Raw genomic sequence first — 19,156 nt, 5'->3', positions numbered from 1 at the left:
CAGGTTAGTGTGCTGGACCCTCATAGGCTTTGAGGAGTCCTGGTCCTTGAAGGACAATGTCATTGAATAGTCTTAAAGGTTCAGGAACATCCAGGTTAGTGTGCTGGACCCTCATAGGCTTTGAGGAGTCCTGGTCCTTGAAGGACAATGTCATTGAATAGTCTTAAAGGTTCAGGAACATCCAGGTTAGTGTGCTGGACCCTCATAGGCTTTGAGGAGTCCTGGTCCTTGAAGGACAATGTCATTGAATACTCTCAAAGGTTCAGGAACAGATACCGTAAGACAGTTGGAAGGTAAGGTGCCATCAAATGTGTGTCCTGGTTGTAAACAATACTTGTGTCAAACCAAGGCAGCCCTGCTCAACAAAAATCATGGCCTCTAGCTACACTTTTTGCTTGCTTGCAATGTACGTCTGCCTCCCTTTCTGCTGCTCACTCCAGTCAGGCAGAAAAGAAGAGAGAAGAGAGGGGATGTGTGAGGCTCATTAGAACACCTTCATTCTTTCTATACACTTGCCTTCAGTTTGAAATTGTGAAGGAGCAATCTGAATCCTCAACTAGGGCAACAATTTGCGCTATAGTCAGAGGGTCAAAGGTTACCCTGGATTCACTGGTAGACAACTTCTTCTTCTTCTGATTGATTGATTGATTGAAACTTTTATTAGTAGATTGCACAGTGAAGTACATATTCCCTACAATTGACCACTAAATGGTAACACCCCAATAAGTTTTTACACTTGTTTAAGTCGGGTTCCACGTAATCAATTCATGGTACAAATATACACTATCATCATAATACAGTCATCACACAAGATAATCATATATTTATATTTATATTTATATTTATATATATATATATATATATATATATATATATATATATATATATATATATATATATATATATATATATATATATATATATACACTGTATATTTATGTGTATATGTTCAGTTTAACAGTCCAGTTGTGATTGATTGAATGCACTGAGAATTATACTGGACATTCTTTTGTAATTGCCACAAAATAACATGTAGTATTTTGTTAATTTCTTGCTAAAATTATTTTTATTTTATAGATATTTTCAAAGCAGAATATTGTCCTTAGGGCCCTCTGACACCTCATGGGGGACCCGTAAAATCTGTGCCTCTTAAGACCTCACTGTTGGCTTTGTACGCTCATGTTACTTCTCAACTAGTCAAAGTTGATGCTAATCCACCTGTTTCTTCTCCTTTTTACTGAATGTGAAAGCAAAAGTGAGTCCACTAATAACCAAATCGTAAAGCAGAATCGAAAATGAAATCTGAATTGGTCAAATCTTATCTATTTCCATCCCAGCATGTGTTTGTCTTCTTGTGTCCTGCAGACGTCTGTGAAAAATATCGTCCACCTGAGCAGCAGGAGGGGTCCTCCAGTATGGAGCAGAAGAGGTCACAGCACCTCCACGTGAAAGAAGAGGAGCCACAGCCCCCCCACTTTAAAGATGAAGAAAAACAGCGGCTGTCCCCCCACTTCATAGAGGAAGACAAGAGACACCTCATCAGTGTGAAGAGTGAAGATGATGAGGTCAAAGGTGAGAGAGAGGCGGAGCCTCCAAGCAGCAGCTCAACTCAACACATGACAACAGAAGCTGATGGAGACCACTGTGGAGGATCACAAGCAGACAAGCTCTTAGCTCCACTATCAGATAGTGAGGACACAACGTCACACTCTCCTGACACTGATGATGAACACTCTAAAGATGATGCAACATGTCACACTGACAACACACACTTCACATGTTCTCACTGTGACAAAACCTTTAAATACCATTGTCATCTGAGAGAACATATGAGAACACACACCGGAGAGAAACCTTTTTCTTGCTCAGAATGTGGTAGAGATTTTAGACTAAAACACATGCTGAAAGAACACATGAGAATACATACTGGAGAAAAACCTTTTTCATGTTCAATCTGCGGTAAAGATTTTACCCGAAGGCACCATTTGGAAACACACATGAGAATGCACACTGGAGAAAAACCTTTTTCATGTTCAATCTGCGCTAAAGATTTTACTCAAAGGCAATTTTTGAAAACACACATGACAATACACACTGGAGAAAAACCTTTTTCCTGCTCAGAATGTGGTAAAAGTTTTGTTACAAATACAAATTTAAAAGTACACATGAGAACACACACTGGGGAAAAACCTTTTATATGTCCAGTATGTGGTAAAAGTTATATAGAAAGACACCAATTAAAATTACACATGACAACACACTCTGGTGAAAAACCATACTCCTGTTCAAGCTGCCACAAAAGCTTTCGTTACCCAAAATCTTGTACAGTACACATGAGAACACACACTGGTGAAAAACCATACTCCTGTTCAAGCTGCAACAAAAGCTTTTGTCACCGACAATCTTTTACAGTACACATGAGAACACACACAGGAGAGAAAGTGTTGAGTTGCAGTGTGTGTGGTGAAAGATTCTCTTCTAAGTACCAGTGTAAGAAACACAAGTGTGCTGGTGAGAACAGCAGCAGCAAATGAAGATGCAGGATTTGAAATAAACTGTCAAAACTTTGTTAACTTTGACTTTCCAACATCAGCACATAAAACATGTGTGACATCATTGTTGTGTGTGTAACACAATCTTGTTAATACGATTTTAACACATATAGAGTAAATACTTCAGACTAGTGCTTTTATTTCAGTCAAGTACATGAGTTAATATACACATTTGTGTACTTTAAAATGAACAGAACAATTTGACTGAAAAGGTGAGAATAAACAGTACATAAAATATGTTACATACAATAAACATTTTATATGTAGATATTCATAATTCACTTTTATACTTATTCATAATAGTGTTTTATATATGTTTTTCAAAATAATGAAGGGTTACATATTTTATTTTCTAATTGTAGATGATTCCATAGATGAACTCCTTTATATGATGTACATATTTGTTTTACATGTGTTCATACCTTTGCTTTTGAGTACTCATAAATCCCTCTTAGTTCATATTTACTGGTTCACATCTGAAACATCTTCTGGACCACTTCTGGAAGCATATTATTATTTACTTTATACATCATTTGAGCAGTTGTCTTTTATACAATTTTAAAATGTGTGACTTTATGAATCATTTGTTGGGTCTCAATAATCCATTCTATTAATTGTCTTTATTACTCTCTTTTGTTAATGATTATTGTTTTGTGATTGTTTTATATGTATTTCCCAGACCTTTATGCAATAAACAATATATGCTTCAACTGAAGTTGGGTACAATAATTGTAGTTAATATTTGTGGGTGTGTATTTTATTCTGTTTAGTATTGCACTCCATTTTTTTTTACGTTTTCTTTATGATTTATATGTAGTGTCCAGCTTACTTCATCATCTATATTAACTCATAAAAATGTGATTACCTTTATTCCTTCCATTTCAATATTATCCATCATAACTTGTGTTTTACATTTTTACAATCTCCAAATATGATATATTTAGTTTTTTTTAAGTTTAGTGACAGTTTATTGATGTGCAGCCATCTTTTTATGGTCAAGTTCTCTCTGGATAAAATAAGATGAGAGTTAAATCAAGCGGTAATGAAGGTGAAGAATGTAAGATTATTATATACATAATTATATATAGTTACACTCAGTAGTGACAATTAAAGACACTTTCATCCTGTTCATTTGAGCAAAGAAAAAGAGTAATATTCTAAACCATAGAAGAATATTAATATCAGCAGTCAATATTCCAACATTGTGAAGCTGAGCTATGATTAAAAACATATTCAGCTTTAAAGGCTTTATGAGAGTGATGTCATTATCAGAATCAGAAATACTTTATTAATCCCAGAGGGGAAATTAAAATGTTCAGCACTGTTATAAACATGTGAATATTCAATGTAATAATATATGATATTAATACCATAATAAAGTGGTACGTTTGGGGATGTGTAATATTGTTTGTATGAACATCCTGAATGTTTTTGTGCTAGAATTGTTTGAATTAGTAGAGAGTGGAAAAAAATGAGGCAGTGATGATAATAATGGTTTGTTTTAAGCCTGTTTATGAATAATTAAAGATTAGGTTATGGTAGATAACTGCAAGATCATATATACATTTAAATCAGATCAAGACATGATTGACATTAGTTTGAGCAAAATTAGAAAGCAATGCGGTTGCAAAAGCTGTGCAACAAGATAATAAAAGAAAACATCAAAGTGGGAGAACGAAAGGGGTCAAGAGGAGGAGAACATTTAGATGATTTGAAAAGAGAAATAAAATGGGAAATGTCACAATGATGAAGAGAATGATGGCATTTAGAAACGGAGAAAAGACGGAGAGCGAATCTGTGCTAGTGCAGTTTGTGGAGGAAGTCCTCCTGGAATTAATCATGATAGACTTTTTAAGCTTCTACGTTAGAGCTTACGTCCCACACCCACTACCTTCTTTCATGTGACAACGCTATGTAGTGTGTGTCATGCTAAGTGGGCACATAGTAGTGTGTGTCATGCTAAGTGGGCACATAGTAGTGTGTGTCATGCTAAGTGGGCACATAGTAGTGTGTGTCATGTGGAGGGGAGCATGAATGTGGAGACAATGAACAGGTCAAGTGTTGTGACTGTAGGGGGAATCACACAGCAGTGTCATAAGGAAACAGGCAACAGAAGTACAACAAATGAGAGTAGAAAGAAATATTCCATACGCAGAGGCAGTTGAAGTAAGACATGAAGAAAGTGGAGAAGAAGACAGAAGTGAGAATAGTTGAAGTAATAAAAAACAACAAATACAGGAACAAACTAGTTGTGTTCCTGGCATATGTAATAAAGTGTACAGAACAGGCAAGAAATAAGACTGAAAAGATCAAAATAGTCGTCAAAGCTGCAGCAACATTTTTGACATGTAAAAGAAGTATCTTGGGAACAGGTGCAAGGTGAACTACAGAGAGTAGACAAAATGGAGTCATGTGACCACAATCCAACGCCATGTTGATTGTTCAGTGGAATGTCAGAAGTCTAACAGCAAACGGACAGGAATTAAAGGGATATGTTGGGGGGGAAAAGGATCTGGAAAAGGAAATGAATCCAAATGACAGCATTTGTAATGTTATAAGTCCCAAATCACATGTGAGTCACACACGGTCTGGTTCTAGTAGATCAAGCACCTCCTCAGAGGCTGAAAGGGCTGCCCTCGCTGTCTGCTCTGCAGCTCTAAAAGGAAAACATGCATTGGAAGAGGAGGAGGAAAGGACAAAAAGGAAATTTGAAGAGGAAGAGGAGGAGTCACAGATGAAAAATAAATTGGAAGAGGAGAGAGAAAGGATGAGAAAGAAAAAGTAAATGCTGGACTTGGATGGTCAGTTGGCAGCTGCTGGACGCTCCCAGCGGACACTGAGCGCAGGATACAGTCCTTTGAAAGCAAGTGTTCCAGAAGAATGTTCCATGTATCATACAGTGAATGATGATGTTAGACAGCTAGTTAGCACCCATGCTGGCCAACAGGAAGCTCTCCTCTCAACAGTTAAACGTGGCAAGCTGACCTGGTTGGGTCATGTGACAAGGCACACCTCCCTGTCAAAGACCATCCTGCAGGGAACAGTAGAGGGGAAGCGGAGACCAGGCAGGCAGAGAAAGGCCTGGATGGACAACATCAAAGAATGGACTGGCTGCAGCTTCCCAACCCTGCTACCAACAGCAGAAGATTGTGAGCGCTGGAGATCCCTGACTGCCCAAGCATCCACCATGACACCCCTACGGCCTCCTAGGCCATGGGATGAGTGAGTGAGTGAGTGAGAGAGATGCAAAATTAGCAGTTTTAAAAGCTCCCAGCCTTCATGCTCCCTCACATACAACATCTGATGGCATGAACTCCTACTTAAAGAGAACCAAGGAACCACCAGTCACTCTCAACCCCCAGGCTAAAGACTAAGAGAACCAGTCACTCTTAACCCCCAGACTAAAGACTATCAACCCCCCACACAGCAGCAGTCAAGCCAAGCTTCACCACCACCTCCACCACAGCCTATACACCATCCATCTGAGCAACAACAAATAGCAGCATGGCAACTACAACATAGGACACCACCTCCCATTCAACCACCCACATTTTGGCAAGAGCAACAGTCCATGCTTTCACACCTTAAACCCATTCAGGTACAACCACAACCACCACCCTCTTTACCAAAACAGCAGCAGGTCTGTTGGAATACAGTACAGGACCATAGCCCGACAACCCACATGGACCCCCTGTACAGCAGTCAAGGCAAGCTAACATTTCCCCTCCAACCAATGGCACCCCTACTGTACGTGATTTATTGCACAGGCAAAATGAGATTGCAACATTGCAAATGTCGTTGCAAACTTCTCATCTACTCCCACCAAGGGAGATTCCCTATTTTGATGGCGATCCATTACTGTACAGAACCTTTGTCAGAGCATTTGTGCAAGAACACAAGCAACAAAGGAGACTGTTTGTACTATCTGGAAATGTACACTAGTGGTCAAGCTGAAGAACTGGTGCGTAGCTGTCAACACATGCCCCCAGATAGAGGCTATGACATGGCAAAGTATTTGTTGGAAAAACACTTTGGTGAGCAGTAGCAGAGAACAGCAGCTTACCTGGAGAAAGTGTTTAACTGGCCTCTGTTGAAGTCTGAAGATGTACGAGCTCTGCAAGCCTACTCTCTTTACCTTGGAGAATGTTGCACTGCCATGGAAAACGTGCAGTACATGCAGGAACTTAACATGCCAGCTAACATAAACTGTCATCTTCAAGCTGCCGTACACGCTGCGAGAAAGCTGGAGAGTCTCTGCATGCAACATATTGGAAAACCACCATCGCAGACCTCAGTTCTCAGACATTGTAGCATTCATTGAGCGACAGGTGGAAATAGTCTCTGACCCAGTCTTTGGAGACATTGAGAATGCAGCACAGTGTACAGAAAGTAAACCTGTGACAGGAATGAAATCACAAGGTAAACCCAAATTCCAAGGTAACAGTTTTGCCACGACCATTAATATCAAAACCCCTGAAGCGGAAGATCAAACCAGATTTAAAGCTGCTCCAAAGCAAAGTGCATCTGCTCGTAGCACACGCCTGGGTTTGCTGCTCTACAATTCACGCTCTTGAGAAGACCCACAGGGAGAAGAGAACTTTCATAAGACAGAAAGGAATCTGTTTTGGGTGTCTTCATGTTGGACATCTTAGCAGGCATTGTGACAAGCGCTTGACCTGCAAGGTCTGCAAGCAAAACCATCCAAGTCTGCTTCTTATTGGTCAGAAGGAAAGAGCAAGCAACATAAATGCAAACCAAAATAAGGCAAGGGAACTATCTGTGAGTAATGCACAAGTATCTCTGCAAACATGTGGACAAACGGGAGCTGGTAACGGAAATGGAATTGTGTCAATTGTGCCTGTGCAGATAAAGTCCAGCAAAGGACACACAGTCATACAAACCTCAGCATTCCTGGATCCGGGCAGCACAGATACATTTTGTTCTGAAAGCTTGATGACAAAGCTCAACTTGAAACAAAGAAAAATCAGTCTCCTAACCATGGGCCCAAAAACATCAGTTTTCAGTTACTTCTGACGGACTTAAAGATTTCCAGCCTCACTGGGCAACAGTTCTACGACCTTCCCAAGGTCTACACCCAAAGAAGGATGCCCGTAACGACAAGCAACCTCATCAATGAAGAGGAGTTGGCTAAATGGCCATACTTGGATGGCGTCACTCTTCCTCGTATTCAAGGCGATGTCGAGCTAGTGATTGGGACATATGCATCTAAACTGCTTGAACCCTGGGAAGTGGTCAACAGTCGTGGAAATGGACCGGATGCCGTTAAGAGCCTATTGGGGTGGCTCATTAATGGCCTTCCTCATTACAGTGAGAAGAGGAGTAACTGATCACTTACTTCTCCCATTGGAAACGGTTGAAGAGGTCAGTTGCCTGGATCCTGAAAATAAGGACTCTACTGGAGATGAGTCAAAAGAGGAAACTACTAAGTGCTGACAAAGTGGATCAGGAAATGATGCGCATTAAAGCTGCACGGAAACACCAAACTCAAAGATGATTATTATTTGTTTATTTTTATGGCTCCATTGTTATTATTTTGAGTTGTTCATGGCATCCTGTTCTTCTCAATTAGGGGCCGCAGTGTTGGAGCCAAATTTCCTTATTTCTTTATATTGTTTTTATTTTGTTTTCTCTGATTGATGGCTGGCCTCAGTTCATGCTGAATTTCCCTTTCGGCAGATTGCTCCGCCCACTTCCTGTTGCGAACCAGGAAGTGTTGACAGGGATGGGACTGTTGCTATGGTGCGGTTGCCATGGTAGCCTCCTTTTAATTGGGTTCAGCTGGGAACACTCGGGGGCGATTGCATGGAGGACAAACAGTTTTGGAGCGTGTGGTGTGTGGTCAGGTCTCGCTGCTGTGACAATGTCATTCAAGGTCAGCATACATTATGTTCTATAACCTACATTTCATTTCATTTTCATAGCTTGGAATAAACAGATTGTCATATCCAAACACATTTCTACAGAAGTGGACATTCAATCATTTGCAGGCGTCAAAGTGGTCAACACAGTCGTCCTCAGTATCAGCCCAAAGGTAAGGGCTTTACAATGATAATAAAATGATTGTACAAATGTGATGAATTCATCTTGATACTGTCCTGCCACAGTGAAGATGTTTACCTTTCAAAGGGCAAATTCCTCCCAGGGTCTTTTGTCCTAATGACTGTCTGGATAAAGTGAGGAGACTATAATTTAGGAAAACAATTTATTTGACAAATGGACTAGAAGAAGTTACACATTTTTACAGGTAGCTAAATTGGACAGAACACCTGCATCATCTTCTCAACAACACCCACATTCTTACATACAACATGTTTAAGAATGGCGGTAATAAATAAATATAATGTTAGTAAACATGTGAGAGTAGGAAGTAAACAAACCTGTTCTGTGTAAAAATACAGAACTATAATTCCCACCTTTAGACTTTCTCCATCACACGCCATCTTGCTTTTTCCTCCTTCTTCTTCTTCTTTCTATTCCCAGCAGACTAGTAGAACATCTTAGGTGTATTGCTGCCCTCCACATGCTATTAACAGAATGTCCTCCTTCTGTCCTATGGCCCACACTACAGACTTGGACACAAACAGGACAGAAAGTAAAAAGCAGCTTTAAGGAGGTCAAAAGAAAATGTATGCATTCTTTCTAACGGCCGCTGGGTGGCAGCAGAGGCTCCATGTATTACCTGAAGAAACATTTGACTTCTGACCTTTCCACATTATTTATCTCATCTTTACTGCTGGAGTTCAGCTCACTGAGGATGTTAGCTCCATTTTGGTATTTGAATTATCTTGAATTATTCATAAACAGGCTTAAAACAAACCATTATTATCATTACTTTTTTTTCCCACTCTCTATTAATTCAAACAATTCCAGCACAAAAACATTCAGGATGTTCATACAAACAATATTAAACATCCCTAAACGTACCACTTTATTATGGTATTAATATCATATATTATTACATTGAATATTCACATGTTTATAACAGTGCTGAACATTTTAATTTCCCCTCTGGGATTAATAAAGTATTTCTGATTCTGATAATGACATCACTCTCATAAAGCCTTTAAAGCTGAATATGTTTTTAATCATAGCTCAGCTTCACAATGTTGGAATATTGACTGCTGATATTAATATTCTTCTATGGTTTAGAATATTACTCTTTTTCTTTGCTCAAATGAACAGGATGAAAGTGTCTTTAATTGTCACTACTGAGTGTAACTATATATAATTATGTATATAATAATCTTACATTCTTCACCTTCATTACCGCTTGATTTAACTCTCATCTTATTTTATCCAGAGAGAACTTGACCATAAAAAGATGGCTGCACATCAATAAACTGTCACTAAACTTCAAAAAAACTAAATATATCATATTTGGAGATTGTAAAAATGTAAAACACAAGTTATGATGGATAATATTGAAATGGAAGGAATAAAGGTAATCACATTTTAGGAGTTAATATAGATGATGAAGTAAGCTGGACACTACATATAAATCATAAAGAAAACATTTAAAAAAATGGAGTGCAATACTAAATAGAATAAAAGAATTACTTACAAATATTAACTACAGTTATTGTACCCAACTTTAGTTGAAGCATACATTGTTTATTACATAAAGGTCTGGGGACATACATATAAAACAATCACACAACAATATTCATATTACACAAGAGAGTAATAAAGACAATTAATAGAATGGATTATTGAGACCCAACAAATGATTCATAAAGTCACACATTTTAAAATTGTATAAAAGACAACTGCTCAAATGATGTATAAAGTCAATAATAATATGCTTCCAGAAGTGGTCCAGAAGATGTTTCAGATGTGAACCAGTAAATATGAACTAAGAGGGATTTATGAGTACTCAAAAGCAAAGGTATGAACACATGTAAAACAAATATGTACATCATATAAAGGAGTTCATCTATGGAGTCATCTACAACTAGAAAATAAAATATGTAACAGTTGATTATTTCGAAAAACCTATACAAAAACACTATTATGATTAAGTATAAAAGTGAATTATGAATATCTACACGTTTACTGTAACACATTTTATGTACTGTTTATTCTCACCTTTTCAGTCCAATTGTTCTGTTCATTTTAAAGTACACAAATGTGTATATTAACTCATGTACTTGACTGAAATAAAAGCACTAATCTGAAGTGTCTAATCTATAAATGTTAGAATCATATGAACAAGGTTGTGTTACACACACAACAATGATGTCACACATGTTATATGTGCTGATGTTGTTAGAAAGTCAAAGTGAAAGTTTAGACAGTTTATTTCAAATCCTGCATCTTCATTTGCTGCTGCTGTTCTCACCAGCACACTTGTGTTTCTTACACTGGTACTTAGAAGAGAATCTTTCACCACACACACTGCAACTCAACACTTTCTCTCCTGTGTGTGTTCTCATGTGTACTGTAAGAGTGTTTAGGTGACGAAAGCATTTGTTGCAGCTTGAACAGGAGTATGGTTTTACACCAGAGTGCGTTCTCATGTGTACTTTTAATTGCTGTCTTTCTATATAACTTTTACCACATACTGAACATATAAAAGTTTTTTCTCCAGTGTGTATTCTCATGTGTGCTTTGAAATGGTGCTGTCGAGTAAAACCTTTACCGCAGATTGAACATGAAAAAGGTTTTTCTCCAGTGTGTGTTCTCATGTGTGTTTTCATATTATGTCTTTGTCTAAAACTTTTACCACATACTAAACACATAAAAGGTTTTTCTCCAGTGTGTGTTCTCATGTGTACTTTTAAACATCGACTTGTTATAAATCTTCTACCACATTCTGAGCAGGAAAAAGGTTTTTCTCCAGTGTGTATTCTCATGTGTTCTTTCAAATCGTGCCTTTGAGTAAAATTTTTACCACAGATTGAACATGAAAAAGGTTTTTCTCCAGTGTGTGTTCTTATGTGTCTTTTCAAATCGTGACTATGAGTAAAACCTTTACTGCACATTGAACATGAAAAAGGTTTTTCTCCAGTGTGTGTTCTCATGTGTCTTTTCAATTTACTAGGATATTTAAAAGTTTTGTCACAGTGAGAACATGTGAAGTGTGTGTTGTCAGTGTGACATGTTGCATCATCTTTAGAGTGTTCATCATCAGTGTCAGGAGAGTGTGACGTTGTGTCCTCACTATCTGATAGTGGAGCTAAGAGCTTGTCTGCTTGTGATCCTCCACAGTGGTCTCCATCAGCTTCTGTTGTCATGTGTTGAGTTGAGCTGCTGCTTGGAGGCTCCGCCTCTCTCTCACCTTTGACCTCATCATCTTCACTCTTCACAGGGACACCAGTCACTGGCATCTTGGTGACATCAACCTCCTCCAGTCCTTCAACATGCTCTCCCTGCTGACTGATGCTGTGTTCCTCCTCTTCCTCTTTAATGTGAGGGCTCAGTGGGTATTCCGCTTCATTCTTAATGTGGGAGGGCTGTGGCTCCTCCGTCCGCATCCTGAAGCTCCACTTTTGTTCACTCTCACCTTTGACCTCATCATCTTCACTCTTCACACTGATGAGGTGTCTCTTGTCTTCCTCTATGAAGTGGGGGGACAGTCGCTGTTTTTCTTCAACTTGAAAGTGGGGGGGCTGTGGCTCCTCTTCTTTCACGTGGAGGTGCTGTGACCTCTTCTGCTCCATACTGGAGGACCCCTCCTGCTGCTCAGGTGGACGATATTTTTCACAGACGTCTGCAGGACACAAGAAGACAAACACATGCTGGGATGGAAATAGATAAGATTTGACCAATTCAGATTTCATTTTCGATTCTGCTTTACGATTCGGTTATTAGTGGACTCACTTTTGCTTTCACATTCAGTAAAAAGGAGAAGAAACAGGTGGATTAGCATCAACTTTGACTAGTTGAGAAGTAACATGAGCGTACAAAGCCAACAGTGAGGTCTTAAGAGGCACAGATTTTACGGGTCCCCCATGAGGTGCCAGAGGGCCCTAAGGACAATATTCTGCTTTGAAAATATCTATAAAATAAAAATAATTTTGGCAAGGAATTAACAAAATACTACATGTTATTTTGTGGCAATTACAAAAGAATGTCCAGTATAATTCTCAGTGCATTCAATCAATCACAACTGGACTGTTAAACTGAACATATACTGTATACATAAATATACAGTATATATATATATATATATATATATATATATATATATATATATATATATATATATATATATATATATATACATATACACACATACTCCGCCTTCCACTTGATTGTAGCTGAGATAGGCTCCAGCACTGCCCGCCACTCCGAGAGGGATAAGCAGTCGAAAATGGATGGATGGATGGATATATATATATACATATAAACACACATATGTACAGTGGTGGTCAAAAGTTTACATACACGTGTAAAGAACATCATGTCATGGCTGTCTTAAGTTTCCAATCATTTCTACAACTCTTGTTTTTTTGTGATGTAGTGATTGGAGCACATACTTGTTGCTCACTAAAAACATTCATGAAGTTTGCTTCTTTTATGAATTTATTATGGCTCTACTGAAAATGTGAGGGTGAAAAGTATACATACAGCAATGTTCATATTTGCTTACATGTCCCTTGGCAAGTTGACCTGCAATAAGGCGCTTTTGGTAGCCATCCACAAGCTTCTGCTTGACCACTTGACCACTCCTCTTGACAAAATTGGTGCAGTTCAGCTAAATTTGTTGGTTTTCTGACATAGACTTGTTTCTTCAGCATTGTCCACACGACTTTGGGAAGGCCATTCTAAAACCTTCATTCTAGCCTGGTTTAGACATTCCTTGACCACTTTTGAGGTGTGTTTGGGGTCATTGTCCTGTGGGAACACCCAACTGCGCCCAAGACCCAACCTCCGGGCTGATGATTTTAGCTTGTCCTGAACAATTTGGAGCTAATCCTCCTTTTTCATTGTCCCATTTAAAGCAGCAGTTCCATTGGCAGCAAAACAGGCCCAGAGCATAATACTACCGCCACCATGCTTGACGGTAGGCGTGGTGTTCCTGGGATTAAAGGTGTTACCTTTTCTCCCACAGAACTTTCCTCCAGAAGGTCTTATCTTAGTCCATGTGATGTCAGTTTAAACAAAAATGGAGCTGTTTGGCCACAATACATTACATGATATACATTACAATCAATTGAAATCGGTACAATACCACCTTTGAAAAGTACCACTTCCGCTCTTTCATCTGAGTGACTACAGGGTGGAGGCACACACACAAAGTGCATACAAGCAATAACATCTTGAAGAGGAAGAAAGACAAAAAACTACAATTCTACTGGTTAATAATGAGGGTGTGAAGTACAACATGGAGGTATTTGGCCTTCAAAACTAACAATAAAAGGTGAGGCTTTAAACAGGGAGGCACCGCGTTGCAAGTACTGTTTTACACCTTTCCTGCTGGGATGTTCACTTCTCCTTTATTTAACTGCAAACTGTATCAGTGTTCAATTAACATCAATACTAGCTCAAATGTTTTGTCATCTCATTGAATTGAACGCTGGCTGTGAAGATTGTGTATTCGATGTGAGAGGTGTCACTAGTCTTTATTTTTGTTGGCCAAACTGTTGCACTGAACTACAAGGAGGCGTTGTTGGAGAAGAACAAAGCTTGTTTATTAGACTTCATCTTCATTAGCCAAACTGCTTTGACTTTTATATTAATATCAAAAAGTAAACGCCATGATTTATTTACATTTATTGTGTTTTTTTCATGTCACAAAGGTGTTCCGGTTCGCCGTGAGTGACCGCTTGCTGTTGCTGTTGCGAAAAAGCTAAGTATCTATCTGTGTGCTTTTAATTGTTTTGCAGCTTTCTTTACTACTTCCCAAACATACTTAGTAGTACTATTTAACTTGCAAATCACCTGATCCCTGTCTCACCCTAGCTAGCTAGCTGCTAAGCTAACGGAGCTAGCGCAGAGAAGGCGGCGCCGGTCTGAAGGAATCTGCCCCCGCATACTGCAACCACCACTTCCCTGAAGACAGCAGGAACTTCCCTCAGTGACAGAAAATACTGTGAGTATGATGGCTCCCTGCACTAATATACCATGAAAACCTTAACCCCAATCTAAGTAATAAATATAAATCATTTGAGGTGCTTACTATGAGGTCTTTCGCACCGCTGTTTGTTATTTTAATTATAAGTGTGCCAAATCACCTATATTTGATCATTATCTAATGGAAATGACTGCTGTCTGATAATCACATTAATAACACAATAACAATCATGTGTCTGAGTTAAAGGCCTACTGAAAGCCACTACTACCAGTCTGATAGTTTATACATCAATGATGAAATCTTAACATTGCAACACATGCCAATACGGCCGGGTTAGCTTACTAAAGTGCAATTTTAAATTTTGCGCGGAATATCCTGCTGAAAACGTCTCGGTATGATGACGTCAGCGCGTGACGTCACGGATTGTAGAGGACATTTTGGGACAGCATGGTGGCCAGCTATTAAGTCGTCTGTTTTCATCGCAAAATTCCACAGTATTCTGGACATCTGTGTTGGTGAATCGTTTGCAATTTGTTCAATGAACAATGGAGACAGCAAAGAAGAAAGCTGTAGGTGGGAAGCGGTGTATTGCGGCCGACTGCAGCATCACAAACACAGCCGGTGTTTCATTGTTTACATTCCCGGAAGATGACAGTCAAGCTTTACCATTGGCCTGTGGAGAACTGGGACAACAGAGACTCTTACCAGGAGGACTTTGAGTCGGATACGCAGACGCGGTACCGTGAGTACGCATGCAGCTGCGGCCTCCAAACATTTGATCGCTTGCCCGTACGTGCGTGCCGCTATGTGCATGTCACGTACGTAACTTTGGGGACTTTGGGGAAATATATGTGCTGTATGAACTTTGGGGAGGTGAACGGTACTTTGGGCTGTGGGATTGAGTGTGTTGTGCAGGTGTTTGAGTTATATTGGCGGGAGGGGGGAGGTGTTTGTTATGCGGGATTAATTTGTGGCATATTAAATATAAGCCTGGTTGTGTTGTGGCTAATAGAGTATATTGTGTTTATTTACTGTTTTAGTCATTCCCAGCTGAATATCAGGTCCTCACAGCATCTTCCCTATCTGAATGGCTCCCACTGCCCTCTAGTCCTTCACTCTCACTTTCCTCATCCACAAATCTTTCATCCTCGCTCAAATTAATGGGGAAATCGTCGCTTTCTCGTTCCGAATCGCTCTCGCTGCTGGTGGCCATGATTGTAAACAATGAGCTCCACAACCTGTGACGTCACGCTACTCGTCTGCTACTTCCACTACAGGCAAGGCTTTTTTTATCAGCGACCTAAAGTTGCGAACTTTATCGTCGATGTTCTCTACTAAATCCTTTCAGCAAAAATATGGCAATATCGTAAAATGATCAAGTATTGAGTTTGAGTTTATTTCGAACATGCAATCATACAACATGATACATCACAATCTCCAGTTTCTCTATTCAACATGTTCGAAAAGGAGTAGGAAGAAGCAGAGCTTATTTAATCCTACCCCTTTTCTTTTACATAACAGTTGCTAAAACTTTTGTTCACTTCCTGTTCTCAATTTATTCACAATATACTCCATAAGTAATCACAATAAAAATAAGTAAATAAATAATAATTGGTGAAGTAAGTTACATTTCATATGTTGAGATAAGTAAGATTATTTTGTGAGTGAAAGAATGGATGAGTTAAATAAATACAGAATGTTTATCTTCTTCTTTATACTTTGTAAACACTTTAAGTTTGAAGAGTTTCTTGAAGTGGATCATATTAGTACATTGTTTGATTGCTTTGCTTAATCCATTCCATCATTTAATTCCACATACTGATATACTGAAGGTCTTAAGTGTTGTACGTGCATACAAATGTTTTAAATTACATTTCTCTCTAAGATTATATTTCTCCTCTTTTGTTGAGAAGAATTGTTGTATATTCTCGGGTAGCAGGTTATAGTTTGCTTTGTGTATCATTTTAGCTGTTTGCAAATTCACTATGTCGTAGAATTTCAGTATCTTTGATTCAATAAATAAAGGATTTGTGTGTTCTCTATAGCCAACATTATGTATTATTCTAACTGATCTTTTTTGTAACACCGTTAATGAATGAAGTGTACTTTTGTAGTTATTTCCCCATATTTCTACACAGTAACTCAGATATGGTAACACTAGTGAGCAGTAGAGAATATGAAGTGATTTTTTGTCTAGAACATGTTTTGCTTTATTCATTATTGACGTGTTTCTTGCTACTTTATGTTGTATATTTTTTACGTGAGATTTCCAGTTCAATTTATCATCAATCATTATACCAAGAAATTTGGTTTCATTTAGTATGACACATAGAATGGACCTGCTGTCCCCGTTTAAATAAGAAAATCGCATTTCAGTAGGCCTTTAATGAAAAGTAATCTAACACGTCATGTTCATGTTAATGATGAAATATAAAGCTAGTAAACATGTGAGAGTAAGAAGTAAACAAACCTGTTCCGTGTAACACAACTTGAGGTTTCTTGAAAAAAGAGTCCAGTAGTTGACGTAGTCTCTTGTTCTCTTCTTTTGTCCGAGAAAGTTCCTCTTTGTACTCTGCTATCGTTCTTTCACACAATCACAACACTTTACACTCACACTTGATCTTAACTAATGTGTGTTGTTCAAATCCGCCTCTCTTTGTTAGCAGCTAACAAGCTAAGCTAACTAGCGCGCTAAGCTAACTAGCGCGCTAAGCTAACTAGCATGCTAAGCTAACTAACGCGCTCAAACAACCAGCAAGCTAAGCGGGCCTAATAATGTCCAAAGTTGACTGAGACGAGTGGAGTTTATCCTGACACGGAGGATGAATAAAGTGTAGTTAGTAGCGAGGCTTAGAAGCGTGTGTGGAGTGAAGGAGGATTTTGCTGCAAAGCGCATATCCTCCACGCATGCGTCACTTTCTTCTTCTTTTTGTTTAATGGCGGTTGGCAAGCAACCTTGCGGTGTGCATTACCGCCACCTACTGTAATGGAGTGTGGACCGAGGTGGACCCCGACTCTATATTCTTTTATTTAACCCCGTGTTTTTTTTAAATATGTGTATAATGCTTTATAACCTATGCCTCAAATATCTTCCACTGCTAACCTAATCTTCTCTTTCGCTAACTTACTTTCCAGTATTTCCCTTTCTCTATTGTATTTCCTCCATGTGTCCTACACTTTCTATGGCAACAGTCACACAGTCATGTAGTATCAATGTCACTGTCAATGTCAATCAACTATTTAGATATCATGTATGTCCTAGTAATAATGTCTTCTTATTATTACACCTACTCTCTTTGTAATACTCTCAACCTTTTCTTTTTCTTTCTTTCTTTCAGTGTGTGTGTCTGTCAGCGTGTGTGTCTGTCAGCGTGTGTGTCTGTCAGCGTGTGTGTCTGTCAGCGTGTGTGTCTGTCAGCGTGTGTGTCTGTCAGCGTGTGTGTCTGTCAGCGTGTGTGCCTGTCAGCGTGTGTGCCTGTCAGCGTGTGTGTCTGTCAGCGTGTGTGTCTGTCAGCGTGTGTGTCTGTCAGCGTGTGTGTCTGTCAGCGTGTGTGTCTGTCAGTGTGTGTGTCTGTCAGTGTGTGTGTCTGTCAGCGTGTGTGTCTGTCAGCGTGTGTGTCTGTCAGCATGTGTGTCTGTCAGTGTGTGTGTCTGTCAGCGTGTGTGTCTGTCAGTGTGTGTGTCTGTCAGCGTGTGTGTCTGTCAGCGTGTGTGTCTGTCAGCGTGTGTGTCTGTCAGCGTGTGTGTCTGTCAGTGTGTGTGTCTGTCAGTGTGTGTGTCTGTCAGCGTGTGTGTCTGTCAGCGTGTGTGTCTGTCAGCGTGTGTGTCTGTCAGCGTGTGTGTCTGTCAGCGTGTGTGTCTGTCAGTGTGTGTGTCTGTCAGCGTGTGTGTCTGTCAGTGTGTGTGTCTGTCAGCGTGTGTGTCTGTCAGCGTGTGTGTCTGTCAGCGTGTGTGTCTGTCAGCGTGTGTCTGTCAGCGTGTGTGTCTGTCAGCGTGTGTGTCTGTCAGCGTGTGTCTGTCAGCGTGTGTGCCTGTCAGCGTGTGTGCCTGTCAGCGTGTGTGTCTGTCAGCGTGTGTGTCTGTCAGCGTGTGTGTCTGTCAGCGTGTGTGTCTGTCAGTGTGTGTGTCTGTCAGTGTGTGTGTCTGTCAGCGTGTGTGTCTGTCAGCGTGTGTGTCTGTCAGCATGTGTGTCTGTCAGTGTGTGTGTCTGTCAGCGTGTGTGTCTGTCAGTGTGTGTGTCTGTCAGCGTGTGTGTCTGTCAGTGTGTGTGTCTGTCAGCGTGTGTGTTGCCTGTCAGTACAACAGCCAATCAAATTCGATCCACGTTGTTTTCATCCCACAGCATTCATCCAATCAAATTGCAGGACAACCAACAGAGAAGAGCTGTCAAACAACGCACCAGTGCCATCTATACATGAATACTACTGCACTTGTACATGAATACTACTGCACTTGTACATGAATACTACTGCACTTGTACATGTATACATGAATACTACTGCACTTGTACATGTATACATGAATACTACTGCACTTGTACATGTATACATGAATACTACTGCACTTG

General features: G+C 39.6%; 2 protein-coding genes and 1 long non-coding RNA gene across 3 annotated transcripts in view; 2 read left to right on the top strand and 1 right to left on the bottom strand.

Moving 5' to 3' along the window:
- LOC133623468 (uncharacterized) overlaps window positions 1-3,225 on the top strand; it is a 48,341-nt gene extending 45,116 nt beyond the window's left edge. Inside the window, exon 9 of the mRNA XM_072916153.1 lies at window positions 1,366-3,225. Coding sequence (XP_072772254.1) covers window positions 1,366-2,534 — 1,169 coding nt within the window. The 3' untranslated portion in view covers window positions 2,535-3,225. The remainder of the gene's footprint in view (window positions 1-1,365) is intronic.
- A 5,148-nt stretch (window positions 3,226-8,373) lies between these two features.
- On the top strand, window positions 8,374-9,149 carry LOC133623635 (uncharacterized). Its single transcript, XR_009817918.1, has 3 exons — window positions 8,374-8,445; window positions 8,537-8,604; window positions 9,057-9,149. It is a non-coding gene; the product is annotated as an uncharacterized lncRNA (long non-coding RNA).
- A 1,014-nt stretch (window positions 9,150-10,163) lies between these two features.
- LOC133623632 (uncharacterized) lies at window positions 10,164-17,227 on the bottom strand. Its single transcript, XM_072916311.1, has 3 exons — window positions 17,060-17,227; window positions 12,083-12,282; window positions 10,164-11,857 (listed from the first exon to the last, which is right to left on the bottom strand). The coding sequence occupies exons 2-3, from the start codon at window positions 12,230-12,232 to the stop codon at window positions 10,889-10,891; spliced, it is 1,119 nt and encodes a 372-aa protein (XP_072772412.1). The 5' UTR covers window positions 12,233-12,282; window positions 17,060-17,227; the 3' UTR covers window positions 10,164-10,888.
- Window positions 17,228-19,156: the final 1,929 nt, after the last annotated feature.

Source organism: Nerophis lumbriciformis, linkage group LG26, assembly GCF_033978685.3.
Source record: "Nerophis lumbriciformis linkage group LG26, RoL_Nlum_v2.1, whole genome shotgun sequence".
NCBI classification, from domain to species: domain Eukaryota; kingdom Metazoa; phylum Chordata; class Actinopteri; order Syngnathiformes; family Syngnathidae; genus Nerophis; species Nerophis lumbriciformis.
Note: the sequence above shows the minus strand (reverse complement) of the source record. Positions and strands in the feature narration are given on the sequence as shown.